Here is an 18796-nt window from a genome sequence, read left to right on the forward strand (position 1 = left end):
CCATTCCGTCGACGGCGACCAATCGGTGGGCGAGAGGAAGCCGACGTCATCACACTGCGACCAGCAGGATCCACGTGGGGAAGGAAGGAGTCGCCATTTTGGACGCCGTCGCCATCTTGGACGCCGTCGCCATCTTGAAGGTGAGAAACTTCTGTTTCCATTACAGTTCCTAATTGAACGTGCGCATCGGGTTCCAGCACGGCCATTACCACCAGGCGCAGGGCCCAGACCGGTGATTGCACGCTTGTTAAACTATCGTGATCGAGACACAGCACTCAGAGAGGCACGCACCAAAGAGCTTTGTTTACAAAATACTACTGTCTCCCTGTATCCGGATTTTTCGATGGAGGTGAGGAAACAACGGTTACAATTTATGGAAGTGAAGAGGAGGCTGCGACAGCTAAATATTCAATATGCTATGCTTTTTCCTGCCAAACTTCGTGTGGTCCATGCTGGAAAATCCTTTTTTTTCTCCTCTCCACACCAAGCAGTGGATTGGTTGGAGTCCACCCCATCTACTTATCCATGGAGTGGTGCAGACCCTATCCAGATGGGGCAGGCCTGAACCTGGACGGTATTTGGACGGTATGTGCAGGCTACCCCTTTCTTCTGTTGGCGGCTCTGGTTTTCCTATACCTGTTTTGGCCTTACCTGTGGTCTTGTTGAAAATAACAACCTTTGCATTGTATGGTCACTTGTATCCAGGAGTGACTTCGCCTTGGGACGTGGATAAGGTATAGGTGACCAGCAAGGTTAGCTGCCCACATTTGAGCCCTTTTTGGCTCCCCCGCAGTGTTCTACTTTCAGGACTTTTTTTTTCTTTTTCCTTTTTTTCTTCTTTGGGTTTTTTGATGGTTCTGGATCCATGTGAGCTGAACCCAGGTTGGGGGAATGGGTTGAAAGCAGGGTGGGGGGTAATGTTTTTTAGGTTGGTGAGAGATTACTTACTATGCATGCAAACACTGGTGATAATGCTGTGGAGGACCGGCATATTCTGTTTGAGGGTACTAGTTAATATTCTGCATAGTCTTTACCGGTTTATACAATGGCTTGTGAGGGATTGAGATTGATAAATTGGAATGTGAGGGGACTGCGGGACAAACTTAAAAGGTCCTTAGTTTTCAATTTCCTAAAAAAAACACCCCCATGATATTATTATATTGCAAGAGACCCATATGACGCCTGATAAGACCCCTTCTCTTAGACGACCGTGGCTAGGCGCTACTTATCATGCATATTACTCCAACTATGCTAAAGGGTCTCAATATTGGTTAGAAGGGGACTTGCATTCCAGTCTGTTAACATCAAAACAGACCCAAGGGGCAAATTTATATATGTACATGCTAGAATTGATGAGAGGGAATTTTTGATTGTTGGGGTATATGTTCCCCATCCGTTTACATTGGCCATGTTAACTGAGTGTCTTTCCCCAATATCTCTGTTCCCTCATTTGCCAATAATTTGCATGGGGGATTTCAACTCCATTCAGGATGTACAACTGGATAAATTTGCCCCCAATGCTCAAATAGTTACTAGACCGTCTCATAGGTTTCAACAATGTTTAACAGCTTTGGGACTGGTAGATGCGTGGAGGGCTAGGACCCCTACTTTAAAACAATACACATGCTACTCCATAACTCATGGGTCAATGTCCAGAATAGACTTAGCCTTATTATCTACAGATTTGTTACCAATGATACAACATATACACATTATGCCCTGTGGGATCTCAGACCACTCACCAATTTCTCTCACGGTCTCCACTTCAGCACATGGCAGTAGACCATGGAGGATGCAGCCCTACTGGTTGAAGCTCCCAGATGTATCTGAGGGTCTCCCTAAAGTAATTGATGAATATTGGGTACTTAATGAGTACACAGCAACAGATTCCAGTGAATGGGATGCGATCAAGGCATATGTGAGAGGGATAGTTAAGTCCAGAGTTAATAGCTGGAAAAAGAGAAGGGAGGAGAAGGGAATACAGCTGGAAAGGGATGCATCTGAGGCGGAGGCCCAATATATCATACAGCCCAATCCGGAAAATAAAGCAAATTGGCTTCTTAAGTCACAGGACCAACAAAATTATTTAGTGCAGCAGGCCCACAAAAGTATATTATATTCCAAACATAAAATTAACCAATTTGGGGACAGAACTGGTCACCTCCTTGTGTTGATGTGTAGGGAAATAGCCCCATCTACCACGATACTGAATATCCAATCTGCAGCAGGTGTAGTGATTTCAGACATGTTAGGGATAAACAAGACATTTCAGGACTACTTCTCTGAGGCTTATAGGACAAGAGTCACTTACACACAGGGGGACTTGCAGGAGTATTTGAAACAGGTGCCTTTTCCCACACTAAGTGTAGAAGACAGAACCTCTTTGGAGGGAGACATTACTGTGCAGGAAATTGAGGACGCAATCAGTTAATTCCCTAATGGTAAGGCCCCGGGGACAGACGGAATCCCTATGGAATTCTATAAACAATTTAAGGACATGTTAGTGCCCCGCTTAAAACACTGCTTTGATCAGGCATCTGCTGGGACTCTTCCTCCCTCCATGACAGAGGCACTCATAGTATTAATTGCCAAGAAAGGGAAGGACCCCACACGTTGCGAGTCATATAGACCTATCTCGCTTCTTAATGGTGAAATAAAAATTTTAGCAATAATTCTGGCGACCCGATTAAATACGGTTATTCTTAAGTTGGTACATAGAGACCAAACGGGGTTCATGCCAGGGAGGGCTACTGTTACGAATGTTAGAAGACATTTTGCAAATCTTCAGTTACCTCACATAAATCAGGGCAGGAGGGTTATTTTTTCTCTTGACGCCGCTAAAGCGTTCGATACTGTTGAATGGGGTTACTTGTGGGAAACACTGACGGGGTTTGGCTTTGGGGAAAAGTTTATTAGTTGGGTGCAGTTGTTATATTCTTGCCCTGTCGCAAAAGTGTGTACGAACAATTCGATCTCTGAATCTATTGCACTGGAAAGGGGTACCAGACAGGGCTGTCCTTTATCCCCAGTCCTGTTTGCACTGGCCATTGAAGTGCTAGCCATTATGGTAAGGGCGGATGATAATATTGTGGGCTGTAAATACGGGGATATTGAGGAAAAGATAGCGTTATATGTGGACGATATGTTGCTGTTTCTGGCATAGCCTCCTCCATGTGGTCAAAACGTTCAGAAAATTTTCAGGTTTGCTTATAAACTGGGGTAAATCTTATATATTTCCTTTGGATCATGAAGCCCCTCGCTATCAATTACCTGGTCAGCCCTTGCAATGGGTCACCCAACTACAGTATTTAGGAATATCCTTTACCAAAAACCACCGTAATTACTTGCAAGATAACTTGAACCCTATACTTACTAAAATATCTAGTCAAATGAAGGCATGGAGTTCCCTCCCCTTACCGCCACCGGGAAAAGTGTCTGTTTGTAAAATGATCTTTTTGCCGCAGCTTCTGTATGTATTTGTAAATTCCCCAGTTTACATACCAAAACAGGTATTTACACGACTAGATTCTGATACTAAAATATTTGTGTGGGCAGGCAAGCGCAGCAGATTGGCGTACTCAGTTTTACAACTTCCGAGCCTGCAGGGTGGGATGGCCCTTCCAGATTGGAGATCTTACTACTTAGCGTCACAATTGCAGCATCTCCTGCCGTGGTCTAAATTAGATGTAACTGATTCTTCCTATGTGGTTCTTAGGGAGTGTTGGGGTAGTAAGGCGGTACCGCCGCTAATTATTTTAGAACATATACAGAACTTTCACTGCCCCCTTCCATTGATAAGCAGGGCTTGGGGTTTTTCACCATTTCAACCTGCGACTAAACTAAGGACGCCTTTACAATACACTGCTCCGTCATCTGCTCTGGATTCCCCTTTACGTAACACTAAAACACGTGGGAGGTGGCACTGAAGCTTATTCATTACCAGGGAATTTCCCCAAATACTCCACTCTGGGAAAATTAGGGGACCCCCCATTTCCGGCATGCAGACTTGCAGTTATTTTGGCAAACACAGGGGGTACAGGTTATTGAGGATTTATATGTGGACGGTGTTTTTAAAACCCTCGAGCAGTTTGAGACTGATTATGATGTGGTGGTTTCAGCCTGGTTACAATATTACCATCTTAAACAAGCCGCTAAGGCTCAATGGTCACTATCCCCAGTTGTTATAACTAAATCACCACTGGAAAATATGTTGGAATATCTCACTAGCTTCTGCAGAAATCATCCCCTATCATGGTTCTACTCTGTGTTAATGAAAAACAAGAAGTGTATATCGGGTAATTTTAGAGGAAGGTGGGAATCAGCTATGAGTGTCCTGGAGGATGAGGAGTTGGAGGAAGCTTTGGAGGCTTCCAGTCTGGTGTCCTTTAATGTAAGAAGTAGATTCTCCCAAACTCTTATTCTACATCATGCATTCATCACACCTGTAGGTATGCACAGGGCAAATATAAGATCAGATGACTGCTGTCCCAAATGTCATTTGCCAGGGGCCGATTTTCTTCACCTGATGTGGAGCTGCACAGAGCTGGCTTAGTTTTGGGCGAAAGTCTGTGAGGAACTTACCCATATAACTGAAATAAATATACCTGTGAACCCAAAAGTGTGCCTGCTAGGTGTTAATACGTATCTCTCTAAGTCCCCCTGTGTGTTAGTATCCTTGAGAGAATCGCTCTTCCTCGCACGCAAATGCATAGCACTTAAGTGGTTATCGGCTGACTCCCCCACTGTACAGATGTGGAAAAACCTTTTACAGGAACATATTACGCTGGCACGGTTAGTCTACAGCCAAAGAGATACACCACATAAGTTTGACTTGGTATGGACGGGATGGGTGGAGGCTTTGCGGCCAGGGGCTGATCCTACCTGACAAATTGTACCTGTAAGATTTGTCATTGTGTAAATGTTATGTTGTATGAGGTGTAATGCACAGTTATGTACCTGGTCATGTGTACGGATATGCATATGTACAACACTGAATATTAATTACTGTGACTTATTTCTCCACCAACCTTTCTCTTTTCTTTTGTACTTTGTTTTGAAAAAGCAATAAAAAAAGATTATAAAAAAATATATATATATAATTTAATGCTGCGTGTTGATATGCACTACAATGCCTTATCCATTATGGTTCAGCCATAAAGGTAATGGCACACAGTGGTGTTTTGCCGACCCTTGATTTCTGGCTCATGGGCAGGAGGAAAAATGGAATACTGGAAAATTTCCATAAACAATAATGGTTATAATTCTGGTGCAATTGTCGATTAGACAATTATCTCTCAAAAATGCAATCGTGGGCATTTTCAAGCAATAATTGCATGATCTACAGTTGCAGGATCATCAGGACTGCCATTACTATCCGTGGAAGGGTATTTTCCATATATATTACAATCCACAAGCTAGAAATCACGTGGTTCACAAAATGCAACATGTAACCTTATCCTAACAGTAACAACTTTTTTATTGCAGAAAAACTTGACAAATTTAACTTTTATTTGAAGCAGCGAAGGTGGTTCATCACATTGAGGGCAGTGATTCCCTGCTGCGGATGTTGCGATGGTAGATTTTATTAATGCCTTTACGAGTAGCTTTGATGACTTCTTCATTAAGCAGAATAGCCAAGGCTATTGTGATCTCAAGATTTACAGTTAGTTAGTTAGGATATATATTGGTATGTATATTTTATATATGTGATTGTATAGCTAGGTCTGTATACTTAGTGCTCCGCTACCAAAACAATGCGCATGTGGGGTGAAATCTGGCCCTGTTTGAAAAAGGCTTTGACAGTGGGCATTTTCAAGCAATAATTGCATGACCACAGCTGCAGGATCATCAAGACTGCCATTACTATCCATGGAAGGGTATTTTAAATACAGGGCATGTCAGTTTTTATCGGTTCATTAAAGATATTAAGCTAAAACAAGAATGCATTTTGGCACAGAAATCTATTCTGTGTGCCTGAAAACACAAAATTTAGCTTTTATTCTAACCTGCGCACAAAGGGCACCTTGGCTAACGCAATGGATCAAACTGCAGGCACAGTGGTAGGCTGATCACAATTCAGGGGCTGAATCTTGGCCTGCATTTACCTGATCTCTGCTCGACTTCTGTGTGGCTGTAGCCTTACAGCAAGGGCACACACTGCATTTCAAATGCTTCTTTCTGTCTGCGTTTTTTAATAAGGCGGAGAGAAGTGGATTAGATGTAATCAACATGAAAAACCGCAGACACAGAAAAGTGTTTGAAATGCAGTGTGTGCCCTTTCCCTTAATATTCATGTTTTTTTTTTTATAATGTAAAAAATTACAAAAAAAAAGTCATAATTTGGACTTCTGGAAAACAAATACTAACACACATATAGATACACTTTATATATACAAATGATGACAAAAAAGGTCACACTTTGGACTTTTGGAATCCAAATGCTAACACACATATAGATACACTTTATATATACAAACACTGATATGAAACTCTCTTTTACATTAAAGAGTGAAAATCATTATGATTTTCCCTCTCTCCTTTTCTCTTGCCTCTTTTTCCTTTATACTATATAGAAGAACTCTTTACTACACCTACCAACCATTTTGTAGGCTTGCTTTAACATTGGTGGAGCTAAACCTGGTGGAGGTGTTACAGGTACAAGGGACTTTGTTACAGACTCTTATAGAAACATTTCTTGGATATGAATGGAAATAGAAGTATCGAACTAGTGCTAATTAAGGTGATAACAAAGCTATGCTGGAAAACATCTAAACAAACACAACATAAATTACTTTTTGATTCTGTCCTTTCTAGGAGAAGCCTGTCCAGAGCCTGTAGTGCCTCATGGCATCATAAAGAAGCCAGAAAACATCTTAACTGTAACTTCTGAAGGATATAGTGTGGGACAAAAGGTTAAAATAGAATGTGACTTTGATTTTGGATTAAACAGACATCACATTTTAACCTGTGGATCAGATTTACATTGGTATCCAAGCATTTCAGTGTGCCATCCAAGTGAGTCTAACATTTTACCTTTTTTTTTTTAAATATAGCCATTTGGAAGCAGGTGCTGCTTTTCTTAGTAACTCACCATACTTCTGTCTTACACCATTTTTATTAAAAAGAACACTTGTTCTGCTGAAGGCATTAGGCAATGCAGTTGAGGCAATCAATGCCTGTAGGCATTCAGAAACAAAACTGAGAATTTAGTAGTAATGATTTTTCTGTTTTTTCTTTTTTTACCTTTTCTGTTTTTAGAACATTTCTGCACTGAACCTAAAGTTTTTCATGGACAAATAAAAAATGGGACACCAGTTTACTTAATAAATGGAGTTGAAAAGGGTTATAATGTTGGTGATGTTATAAAAGTGAAATGTGATTACAAACACCATTTAAAAGGAAAAAACTCTATATTTTGTGGATCTGATATGAAGTGGCATCCTAGAATTCCTATCTGTGAGCACAGTAAGTGAACTCCATGGTTCATTTAAATGTACAGTGACTTTGTGCTAAGTTGGTTGTCATTGATTTATATTATTCATACCAATAGGTTACTTATGTAATAGAGTTATGTCATTTGTCCAGGTTTAACTCAGACAGCCCGGATTTTTTGGGGTTTTTCCCCAAAGTGATTAATTTGAGCTTTTGAAATAATAAATAAGGTCAAATCGGGTATGGGAGTTTGGTTGTGGTTTTTTAATTAAAATAATGAGAATTCAGATTTTAGTAAATGACCCTCTAAATATAAACCAATAGGATTGTTTTACCACCAATAAGGATTCATGCTGCTTATTTAGGATCAAGTGTAATGTACTGTTTTACTATCACAAAGAAAAAGGAAATAATTTGAAAATGCCTTTATGGCAGATAGCCTTGCTGTAATTCAGAGCTTTTTGGATAACAGGTTTCTGGATAAAGGATCACATACCTTTTGGACTTGGTTAAGTCCCCCATTGACAACTAATGCATTTAAATGCATTGCTGGTTTTCAGGGAAGGCTTAATTTTTAGTTTGACTGTTATAGTTTAGTGTTGCTGCTGAATTTTCACATCTTAAAAAGACAATTCAAATTATAGGACAAGGAAAAGTTAATACATTGGGGGGTGCATATATGTTAGGGACCCCCCAATTTGTTAAATTACTGAATAGGATTACCAGTCCATACTCACTAAGGGGCTGAATGTTCATATCTTTTCCCCCAAATCCAACTTTTTAGCTCTAAACATTTTATAATAGAATAATTATTCCAAACCACGAAAATTTCAATATTTATCAAGTTCAAAAAGCACAAAAACTCTTAGTGATACTGACTAAAAAACTACTCTTTGAAATATGAATGTACATTAAAAGTTACCTATAGGTCATGCTGATGAGAGGTTTGTTTTTGTAAATAATTGTTAGTTGAAGTTCCCAAACCTGACTGTTTTGCCAACTTGACTATCCCATCTCAGCCTGTCAGTTTGTCAGTCAAGTTTGTAATGCTAAAGGACTCCTGCTGCACTAATATGCCAACCCCCTCATAGGCAGTCACAATCAGATGGGTAATGTAAAATCATTGGGCAAATACTTGATGGCAAAATTATAAGAAGCATGCAAAGTAAACATTATGGTAGATGTAAAAAAAGGTAAAATTTCTGGTTTACCACCTACTGCAACCTTTTCTTATTTTCTTTTCTCAATGTCCTATATCATTATGGACCGAAAGTCGATCTCTTCTTCTTTAATACCATTTTTCAAAGCACAAAAACTCTATACAAAATGACATGTTAGAATACCTGGTGGTCTAGTTGGGCAGCAGGGATTCCCTCCGCACAGCCATCACCTCCTCTTCTGTGCACCAATGAACATAGCTTCCAGGCTTGATGCACGCACGAGGTGACCTTTTATTTTCTGTGCGCCATGAGGATACATTGAGCTGATGGGTTCTGGGAAACCATACCTTACACTACAGCATCTATAAGCTGGTGAGGTCATGTAGAAATGAATGGGAGCTGTCCTTTTCAAATTGTACAATTTTATTTACTTTGAGTTTTAGAGGTTTTGTGATTTTTTCTCTTGTAATCACAAATTCTGAGGATTTTGAGGTTTTCGTTGTCATATTCACACTTTTTTTTATTTTAATCTTTTATTTTCATGAAAAAGATAATGAATAAACATTGCTTTTACAGGAATAGGCGGAAGCTGGACATGTCCCAGCCCGCTTGGGCATTAAACAATTCTCACATTGACCTCTTGGGAAGTCCCTGTGATCCTCAATATAATAAAACTTTTGGTCAAATCCAATGACTGTTCATACAGTTTTAAGAAAAAACAAGAAAGAAAAGCAGAAAATAGAAAAGAGAAGAAGAAAAAATGATTGTATGTAGCAATAAAAATGTCCATAGGGATGTCAACAATTCTTACACTGCTAGCTATGAAGTTAGCTTCATGGCAAAGACTAGATAATAGTCCGTAACAACCAGGTAATATAACCAGTAGGGCTGCCAGAATTAAGCATTTTGTATGCTCCTGTAAACCATCCAAGCATTCCAAATTTATTGAATAGCTTTTGTTTCCCTGTGCGACAGCTGGTAAGATTTTCTAAGATAAGGACGGTGTCCACTTTAGTTTTCACTAATTGAATATCCAGAGTCTGCGTTTTCCATACCATGGAGATTACTTGTTTCGCAGCTAACAGCATATGCGTGATCAGTATCCTTGTATATTTATTTCCTCCAGTCATATGTTTGTTGAGTAATGCTTCTGCCGGTTTTTCCTCAATGAGAGGCCTGTGACGTTCGTGATCAGGGTATAAACCCGTATACAAAATCTAACAGCTTTTGGGCACTCCCACCAAATATGTAAAAAGGAGCCAGTTTGACCACAGTTCCTGAAGCAACATGATGAGGATGAAGGGTACCATTTTGCTAAGGTGGCAGGGACCAGATACCATTGGTGTAGCACTTTCTGTGATGTTTCCTGTATGGAGATATTGATAGAGCAATGAATGGAATTTGATGAAAGTATGTCCCTCCATGTGTCGCTGTCATAGCAGTCCGTTCCCATTTTTGAACAAACTGCAGTTTCTTTATATCCTCTTGGTGGACCATATGGTCATATAGAATTGAAATTGACTTTTTTTGGGGGAGAATTCGGAGGCACATCAATTCAAAAGAAGTAGGGCGAGGGAAAGTTTTCTCAACCCATATTGATTTAATATAGTGGCGTATTTGCAAATATCGATACAATTCTTGATCAGGAATGTTGTATTGATCCTTAAGTGGCTGTTCTGAGAATAAGGATGTCTGTTTTGTAAGGGAATATACTGTATCTTGTTCCATTCTCACCATGAGAAACTCCCTTGAGAGAGACCAGGAATAAAGTTTGGGTTAAAAAGCAAACTTGAAGCTGGCTTATGTGGTGATACAAATTTAAATTTAGGACCAAATCTCCGCCATATCTCAAGAGAGTGTGTTATGATTTGTCCTAGTGGTAATGAGCATTTAGTCCATAAAATGTTCCGCACAAATTTTGTAGCCATGACATCCTGCTCTATTGTGGACCATAAAGGTGCATCCTCTTCCCCCTGCAATGCTGTCAGCTGACTTAGCTGGGCTGCTATATAGTAATAATGAAGGTTGGGAATACCCAAGCCCCCCTTTGGTCTACTCCTAGCTGCAATGGAAAAGCTAAGTCTGGCTCTCTTGTTGTCCCACACAAATTTATTAAAAACTTTTTGCAAATGTTTTAACATGCCTACAGGAGGGTTAACAGGGAGAGTTATAAACAAATAAAACAAATGTGGAAAGGCAGACATTTTAAGAGCATTTACTCTGCCTAGCCAGGATAAACGCATTTTAGACCAAGTAGAGATCATACCTAAGATTTTTTGTGCGATGTGTTTATAGTTACCCATGGCAAGGGCACCGTAATCCTTATAGATATTCACTCCTAGTTATTTTATACTTTTCAGTTGCCATTTAAATTGAAAGTTAATGTTAAGTAGTTTTACTACATTATAAGGTAAGGTCAGATTTAATGCTTCCGTCTTGGTGGGGTTAGAATTTAAGCCTGATAAGGAGGCAAATTCACCTAGAGTGTTGTACAAGTACGGCATGTAGGTCATAGGATGTGAGATTGTCATTAAGATATCATCAGCATGTAACATGCACCGGTAGTCAGTTTGACCTATCTTAATGCCCGAGATCTTATTGTGGCTCCTAATAGCTATGGCAAACAGCAGGGGGGACAAAGGACACCCCTGCTGTGTGCCACGGCCTATTGAAAATCTTGGTGAAGTGAACCCCATATACTGAACCCAAGCCTTCGGGGAGTCATACAGGGCTGCGATGGCCTTAAGAAATGGAGGGGGAAACCAAATTTACTAAGAGTGGTGAATAAATATTGAGATGATGACAAACGCTTTCTCCAAGTCTATAGACAGAAGCATGGAGGGAATGTTGTGAGATTTAGCATGACTAATCAAGTTAAGAGCTCTACGAATGTTGTTGGATACTTGCCAACCCGGTATAAATCCAGATTGGTCCTTGTGGATTAAAATGTGGAGAAACTTATTTAACCTGGAGACTAGAATTTTTGCTAACAACTTCGCATCTATGTTTAGTATAGAAATTGGTCGAAAATGTTTGCAATCAGATGTGTTTTTATCCGGTTTGGGTATTACTGCAATTTGCGCTGATAGGGTTTCTGGGTCGCATTTACCGGTTCCTTGCATTATGTCTTTAAACATAGCTTGGAGACGTTTTTGTATTTAGGGGCAAACATTTTGTAATATTTGCTTGCTAGACTGTCTGGTCCAGGCGATTTGTTCAATTTAAGGTGTTGAATGGCCTGTTTAATCCCTTCCACATCTATTGGCTCCGACATCAATGTTTTTTGTTGTGGGGAGAGACGTGGTAAGTTTAAGGTATCAAGGAATATCTAATTCCTTCTATACGGGTCAGATTTGCCTGATGTCGTTCTAATTTGTGTAAAGGGAGATTGTATGTACTTATTATTAAGGTGTTTTGCTAGTATAGTGTCCGCTTTATTCACTTTCTGAAAGTATTTCTGTTTCACCCATTGCATTTTCTGGATTTCTTTTTCTGTCAACAACAAATTTATTTCTGTTCTCAAAGTTTCAATTTGACGCTTAATGGGGTTATTATTAGAGTTTGCTTTATATTAGTTTTAAGTTGTATGAAGATTTCCCTTATATAAGCCTTATGTGCTGCGCATAATGTGGAATTGCTTACATCTGGGGTATTATTAGAGCTAAAGTAATTGTCAAGTTCTTTGCAAAGCACATCATAGGTAGCGGGGTGAGTTAGGAGAGAGTCATCTAATCTCCATCTAAATTCTGTTGGTTTGTTAACTATGCCAGATAAGCGGGGGGTCACCATTGAGTGATCCAACCAGGCACATGATTTTATGTCTGAGTATAGAATTAAAGGTAGTGTAGGCTTATGAAGTAATAGTTCACACTTTTTATATTAGTTTTTTTAATAGATAAGGAGGCATTCATGTTCTTTTTAATGTGAGTTTTAGTAAAGGTTGAAAAAATCTACAGAAAAACTTCACAAACCCGAATTTTTATAGATAAGGACCTAGGTGTTGTAAGACCATATTTGTAGTATTTCCAATAGCAAATTGCTTAGAAATCGAACTTTATACACTGCACTTTAGAACTAAAACATTTTTATTTACACCCCCAGTGTGTTAAACTTTTCTTTGTCTGTTGTGCCTATAATTTTTGGGGAACTTAATAAACAAGTTGAGGGCAGGCCCGGATTTATGGAAAGGCCACCAAGGTCCGGGCCTAGGGCGGCAGGATTTTAGGGGGGCTTCATGATGCTCAACCTCACTCACATTTGTTTCAGAAACACTGAGGATGAACAGGAGATATGATCATTTTTTAAATTTCCCATGTGCCACTATCCATTGCTCCGGTCCCAATGACAAAAATTTGCCAGAATAAAAGGGAGGGAGGGCGGCAAACAGCAGTGGTCCTAGGAGTGTCCGCTATGTAAATCCAGCCCTGGTTGAGGGTAACATTTAAATGCCCCCCTAGTCCCCTTCCCTCTAATCCACAAAAAGAATATGCAGAGCTGGTTAGGGGTCTGGTCTCCTATGGAGTTTCGTTAGGGGTGGTGGACTCTCGGGACACTGACTATTTAGTCAGAACGAATCCGGTGGTCCCGATTTTCCACCACCTCCCCAAGATACATAAATCGATTACGTCCCCAGAAGGAAGGCCAATAGTGGCCAGTATAGGGTCAGTTAATGAGGGATTGTCAGTTTGGGTGGACACTTGTCTAAAACCATTGGTCCCACAATTGGACTCCTACATTAGGGATTCCGGACACCTACTAGAAAGACTGTCCACTTTAAAATGGGGTAACACCTATACGTGGCTATCTATGGACGCCAAGTCACTATACACTATTATTTCACATGATTTGGGCCTGTTAGCTATTGCAGATGTTCTCAACAATACACACATTTACACCAATGATTTAATTCATTACACACTTTTGGTTTTGGAGTTTTTACTTACGCACAATTTTTTCTATTTCGATGGGGGGTTTTACCTCCAGAGACGCGGGACCGCCATGGGTGCTTCCTTTGCCCCCACCTATGCCAATCTATTCATGGCTTGGTGGGAGCGGTCCCGCGTCTATGGATGTGAAAACCCCTTTCGTGAGCACATTGTATGGTATGGTCGCTATATAGACGACCTCCTATTTATTTGGGATGGCCCTGAGGAATTAATCAGGGATTTCCACACATATCTAGAGGATAATCAATATAATTTACATTTCACACTTGAATTTAACAAATTAGAGATCAATTTTTTAGATCTCACACTAAGGGGAGACACATGTAGTGGTAAAATTGAATCCACTGTATATAGAAAGCCCACGTCGGCAACACAATTTTGAGAGCTAACAGCTGTCACCCCAGACATATCGTTCGGGGGATACCATATAGTCAGTTTGTTAGATATAGGAGGAACTGCAGTCAGGACCATGTTTTTGAGGAACAAGCCAGACATTTGGGACACAGACTACACAGGCGAGGATATACGAGAGATATGATAAAACAATCCTGCGAAAAAGCAAGCAGGTATTCCACTATGGATAGGTCTAACATACAGAATACCCTAATCAATAACGAAGACTCAGACAAAACAAATGGAAGGGACAAAATTTATTTCATTACTGAATTCAGTGAGGAATATGGAAGGATCTGTAACATAATTAGGAAACACCTTCCAGTGTTGCATAATGATACGAGACTATTTGAGATTTTGTCCAATACGGATTTGAAATGTGTACCAAAAAGGGCACCAACTTTGGGCAAAATGTTGGCACCGAGCTTAATAACCTCGGTCCAAAATAGACATAGTGAAAATTGGCTAACAATAAAAGGCAGTTACAGGTGTGGAGCAACCACTTGTAAAACGTGTAGGGTTATCTCCACGGGTTCTACTTTTAAATCAAATGTGACAGCTAAGGAATATCGCAATTTCGGCTACGGTAATTGCAATACCAAAGGGGTAGTGTACCTTTTGGAATGTCTAAGCTGTGAAAAACAATATGTGGGCCGCACTACCCGTACTTTAAAAGAAAGAATACGGGAACATATACGAGCTATTGACAAACAAGACGAGACGTCCCCAATTGGCAAACATTTTGCCTTTTGTTCTAAAAAAGGAGTAAGTGACTTGTCGGTCAAAATCATAGAACAAGTTAGGACACCTCTTAGGGGTGGGAACCAGACACGCGCTCTGGATCTAAGAGAGGCATTCTGGATCCTAAAATTGGAAACCAGAATACCCAAGGGACTAAATACGAGACATGATATATCCTACTTATATTGACAATTTAATACCCACCCCACAGCTTTTTGAATAAATTTGGATTAGTGTTAATCTATTTGATTATGTGGATTTTGAGATTTTTGATGGCAGACTCTCTACAATTGATTTGAGAAATACACATATATACTTATTAAAAGAGCTTTTAAGATTGACACTTTCTATTTGGGTACAGATCCATATTTACATTATTTACAAACGATCAGGTTAATGAGTTCACACACAGTGCGATATGGGTTTAGGGACCTATTTTTAACTACCAGTATGTTGTATATATTTTTTAAAAAAAGCACTAATTAAGGTTGTTACCTTTGAATGTTGGTTTTATTACTAAAAATTAAAAATTAAAAACTAAAAATCAATTATTTTAACAGTTATACTATGTGTAACCAGCAGGGGTCACAATGCCATTAGGTATAAAAAGTGTCTATGGTGGTTGTGATGTATGCCTATGATTAAGGGATTGTATCCCGAAACGCGTAGGGCCTTTGATCCCTATTTTTAGCTTGTAATAAAGTACCTTTTTCCTCTTCAAGTGGAGTGCCGTCCATTTCCTTTGGCATAGTTTAACATTTAAATGCTGCTTGCTGAAATGGAACACATTTTATATCATCTAAAATGCTAAGGTAAATTCAGAAATCCCCAGTTCAAAATATAATTTATATTTTCTTTTGTCGTTCAGTTCGGTGCAAAAATAAAAACTTCATACATAGATAGGCTGTGCAAAATAAAAGATGTTTCTATATATAGTTAGTTAGCCAAATATTTTATCTATAAAGGCTGGAGTGACTGGATGTCTAACATAAAAGAACAGAACACTACTGCTTTTCAGCTTTCTAACTCTGAGTTAGTCAGCACATGGGACATAAATGTTCCGTGAGTTTGCAATTGATCCTCAGCATTCAGCTCAGATTCAAAATTAACAGTTATTACCCCCCTCCTCAAGTCACTGATTGGTTACTGCCTGGTAACCAATCAGGGGAAACCAAGAGAGCTGCAAAGCAGAAAGTAGCATTTATGTTAGACATCTAGTCACTCCAGCCTTTATACATTGAATTTTTGGCTAACTAACAATATTGAAAACGTTTTTTTTTTATTTTGCACAGCCTGTTTACCCAGTTTTTATTTTTATACTGAATAATTCCACCTTACTTACAAATGAAACTGCAGATAAAAAGCAGTGCAGTCAATGCAAAATTGTTCACATTTGGCTGCTATGTCAAAGGTGTTGTTATAAATATGCCTTTTCAATCGCTGAATTGCGTACAAATGCAAAGTAGAGGGTACGCTGACACAGGCGAGCCATGCAAGTAAAAAATTGCCTTGAGGAAATGGTACTTCAAGGTTGCAATGGCAGGTTACATCTACTTACTAAATTGACTCATACAAAATATGTTAATAGAAGCCATGCATCAGTAGTGACTACATTCACTTACAAATTAAGTAAGAAAAACCTGCTCTGCAATTTGCTCCCAATTTACCAAACACAGATTTTCATTTGAATATGCATTGACAAATCATGCAGAAGTTGCAGCACACAATATTATATTATATATGTGCAATGTCTCAGCACCAGGCCAAGTTCTGCTACAACCAATTCACAACACACTGCCATCCCGCAAGCCCTCTGCTCACCCCCTTGCCAGTAAGTAACTTAAAGACCTTCAATTTGCTCCCCCCATGGCATTGTACCCTAGACAGACACTAGATTCTTCCTACACCTTGTTCCAGCCCTTAAACATATTGTATAATACTTGCATATGCCGCATGTGCATATTTATACAGTAAAGGAATATTACAAAACAATAATGAGGATTACAGCAATAAAATAGTGCTGGGTGATAGTTTTCTGACACTGTTATCAAATTGTTCTTTTTTATTGTAGGACTTGGGTGCAGTTATCCAGAAATAAAAAATGGGCTGATTGTTCTAAGAAATGGAGATGCTTATAATCCAAAACTGAATTTTTCCTTCTTTTTGGGCGACACAGTCCGTGTAAAGTGCAGACCAGGTTTTGGAATGTATGGAAATGAAAGCAGTAAATGTAGTGGATATTTTGAATGGTCACCAGATCTTCCAGTTTGTGTCCAAGGTAACTGTAATTTAGCATTTTGAGTATACCAAGAAGGGTCTTACAAACTGCAGTTATTCAGTTCATGAACTTCATGAACTTTTTTTTTTCCATTATTTAACATATATCATAATTTTTTTTTCTTTTATAACCATTGCCATGCAATAGATCGTAAAATTTACGATCACGTCAAAAATGCTCCACCGCCCTCAGTGGTATATGTTACGATCCACGTCACATCCGGGTTTGGAACCTGACTGACACCCTTACAGCCAATGGGGACCAGGAGCTAGGCTGTAACCTTGAGGTGGTGCAGGTTACAAGCCGCTTTTCATTCCGGTACACATCACCTCCGGGTCTAAAACCTGACTGACACCCTTGCCGCCAATGGGGACCAGAAGCCATGTGAAGCTTTGCAGGACTACTTCGGGGGGGGAAACGGGATGGTCAAAAAGCTTAGCAAGGCCACAGAGGCCTCTAGCCAGGGCCGGAGTGGGGGTAAAAAGCAGCCCGAGCAAAAAAATTTAAAGCAGCCCACATGTAAACACGCTTGTACACATCCACTCATATATTGGGGTAAAACTGCAAAAACCTATGTGCATAAAGAGCTGCCTTTCTCACTTAAAGGAGAACCAATCCCGAAATTGAAAAAACCCCTACCCCTCTACCTTGGGTAGATCCCTTCCCTCCTCCCTGCCAGCCTACCTGCCCCCCTGGGCAAATGCCCCTAATGTTTTACTTACCCCTCCATGCAGATTCAGGCCTCTGGAGTTCACGGGCGCCATCTTCTTTTTTCAGTCTTCTTCGGAAGTTTTGGCACATGTGCAGTTGTAGTAAGTTTCCGGTCCCGAAGAACTGTGCATGCGCCGAAAATAATGAAAATTTCCGAATTTTTTTTGTGATTTTCAGCACACGCGCATGCACTGAAAGTTATGAACATTTTAATTTGCCAGTCTGATTCCGAAGAAGACCGAAAAAAGAAGATGGCTGCCGTGAACTCCCAAGGCCAGATCTGCACAGAGGGGTACATTTTTTCTGAGCCCACACACATTGTACTATACACAGGCACAAACAATATCAACAATAAAGAAGAAGACATTGTAGGCAAACTATTCCAACTCAAAGAGACTGCACAGAAACAATTCCCCCGCTCCATGATAAAACTGTCTTCCCTACTCCCAAAGAGGGATATACCCCATCACATTATACAAAATTTCAATGCAGAACTGGTAGACAGAATCAGCTCCATACCAAACACACAGCTGGCACAAAACTCCCCAATACCTGTATGATGAGAAACACCTAAACAAAACAGGAGTGAGCCTTCTAGCAAAAGAAATAAAGGATATTGTACTGAATAAACCTCACAAGCCTGACACAAACCATATCAACCCTAACACAGTACCAACAAATATAGTAAGAAGACCTCAAACCTTATCAATGACAACCCGAAACAGAAGCAGTACCTATCCAAAAGGGGATCACAGAGATGGCATGAGTATGGAAAACCACCTCCCAAAAACTGGACACAGAGGACACCTCCTCAGCACATTAGGCAACAAATTTATGTGATTAAAGTTTTTACCCATAAAAATTTAACTCATTACAAGGTATACATGGATATATAATGAATTCACGCATAACTAGTAGCTGGAACATCCAGGGTCTGAAAGCTTCAGCCTTTGGATCAAAAGTAATGATCCAGACTTTAAACAGAGACTGTATGGTATTGATATACAGATCCTCCTGGAAACATGGGCCCGGGCAGAGGATGAATCCTTGATACCCACTGGCTACAGGGAGTTTTTGGTTCCTGCCATGAAGAATAAAACCACCAAACAGGGCCGCTGTTCAGGAGGGGTATTAGT

At 39.9% G+C, this 18796-nt stretch overlaps 1 protein-coding gene across 2 annotated transcripts in view; it reads left to right on the forward strand.

Moving 5' to 3' along the window:
- csmd1.L (CUB and Sushi multiple domains 1 L homeolog) overlaps positions 1–18796 on the forward strand; it is a 90618-nt gene that overhangs the window by 63969 nt on the left and 7853 nt on the right. For both annotated transcript variants that reach the window (XM_041580781.1, NM_001114809.1), the window contains 3 exon segments: positions 6814–7014; positions 7258–7464; positions 16743–16949. In XM_041580781.1, coding sequence (XP_041436715.1) covers positions 6814–7014; positions 7258–7464; positions 16743–16949 — 615 coding nt within the window.

Source organism: Xenopus laevis, chromosome 2L (assembly GCF_017654675.1).
Source record: "Xenopus laevis strain J_2021 chromosome 2L, Xenopus_laevis_v10.1, whole genome shotgun sequence".
NCBI classification, from domain to species: domain Eukaryota; kingdom Metazoa; phylum Chordata; class Amphibia; order Anura; family Pipidae; genus Xenopus; species Xenopus laevis.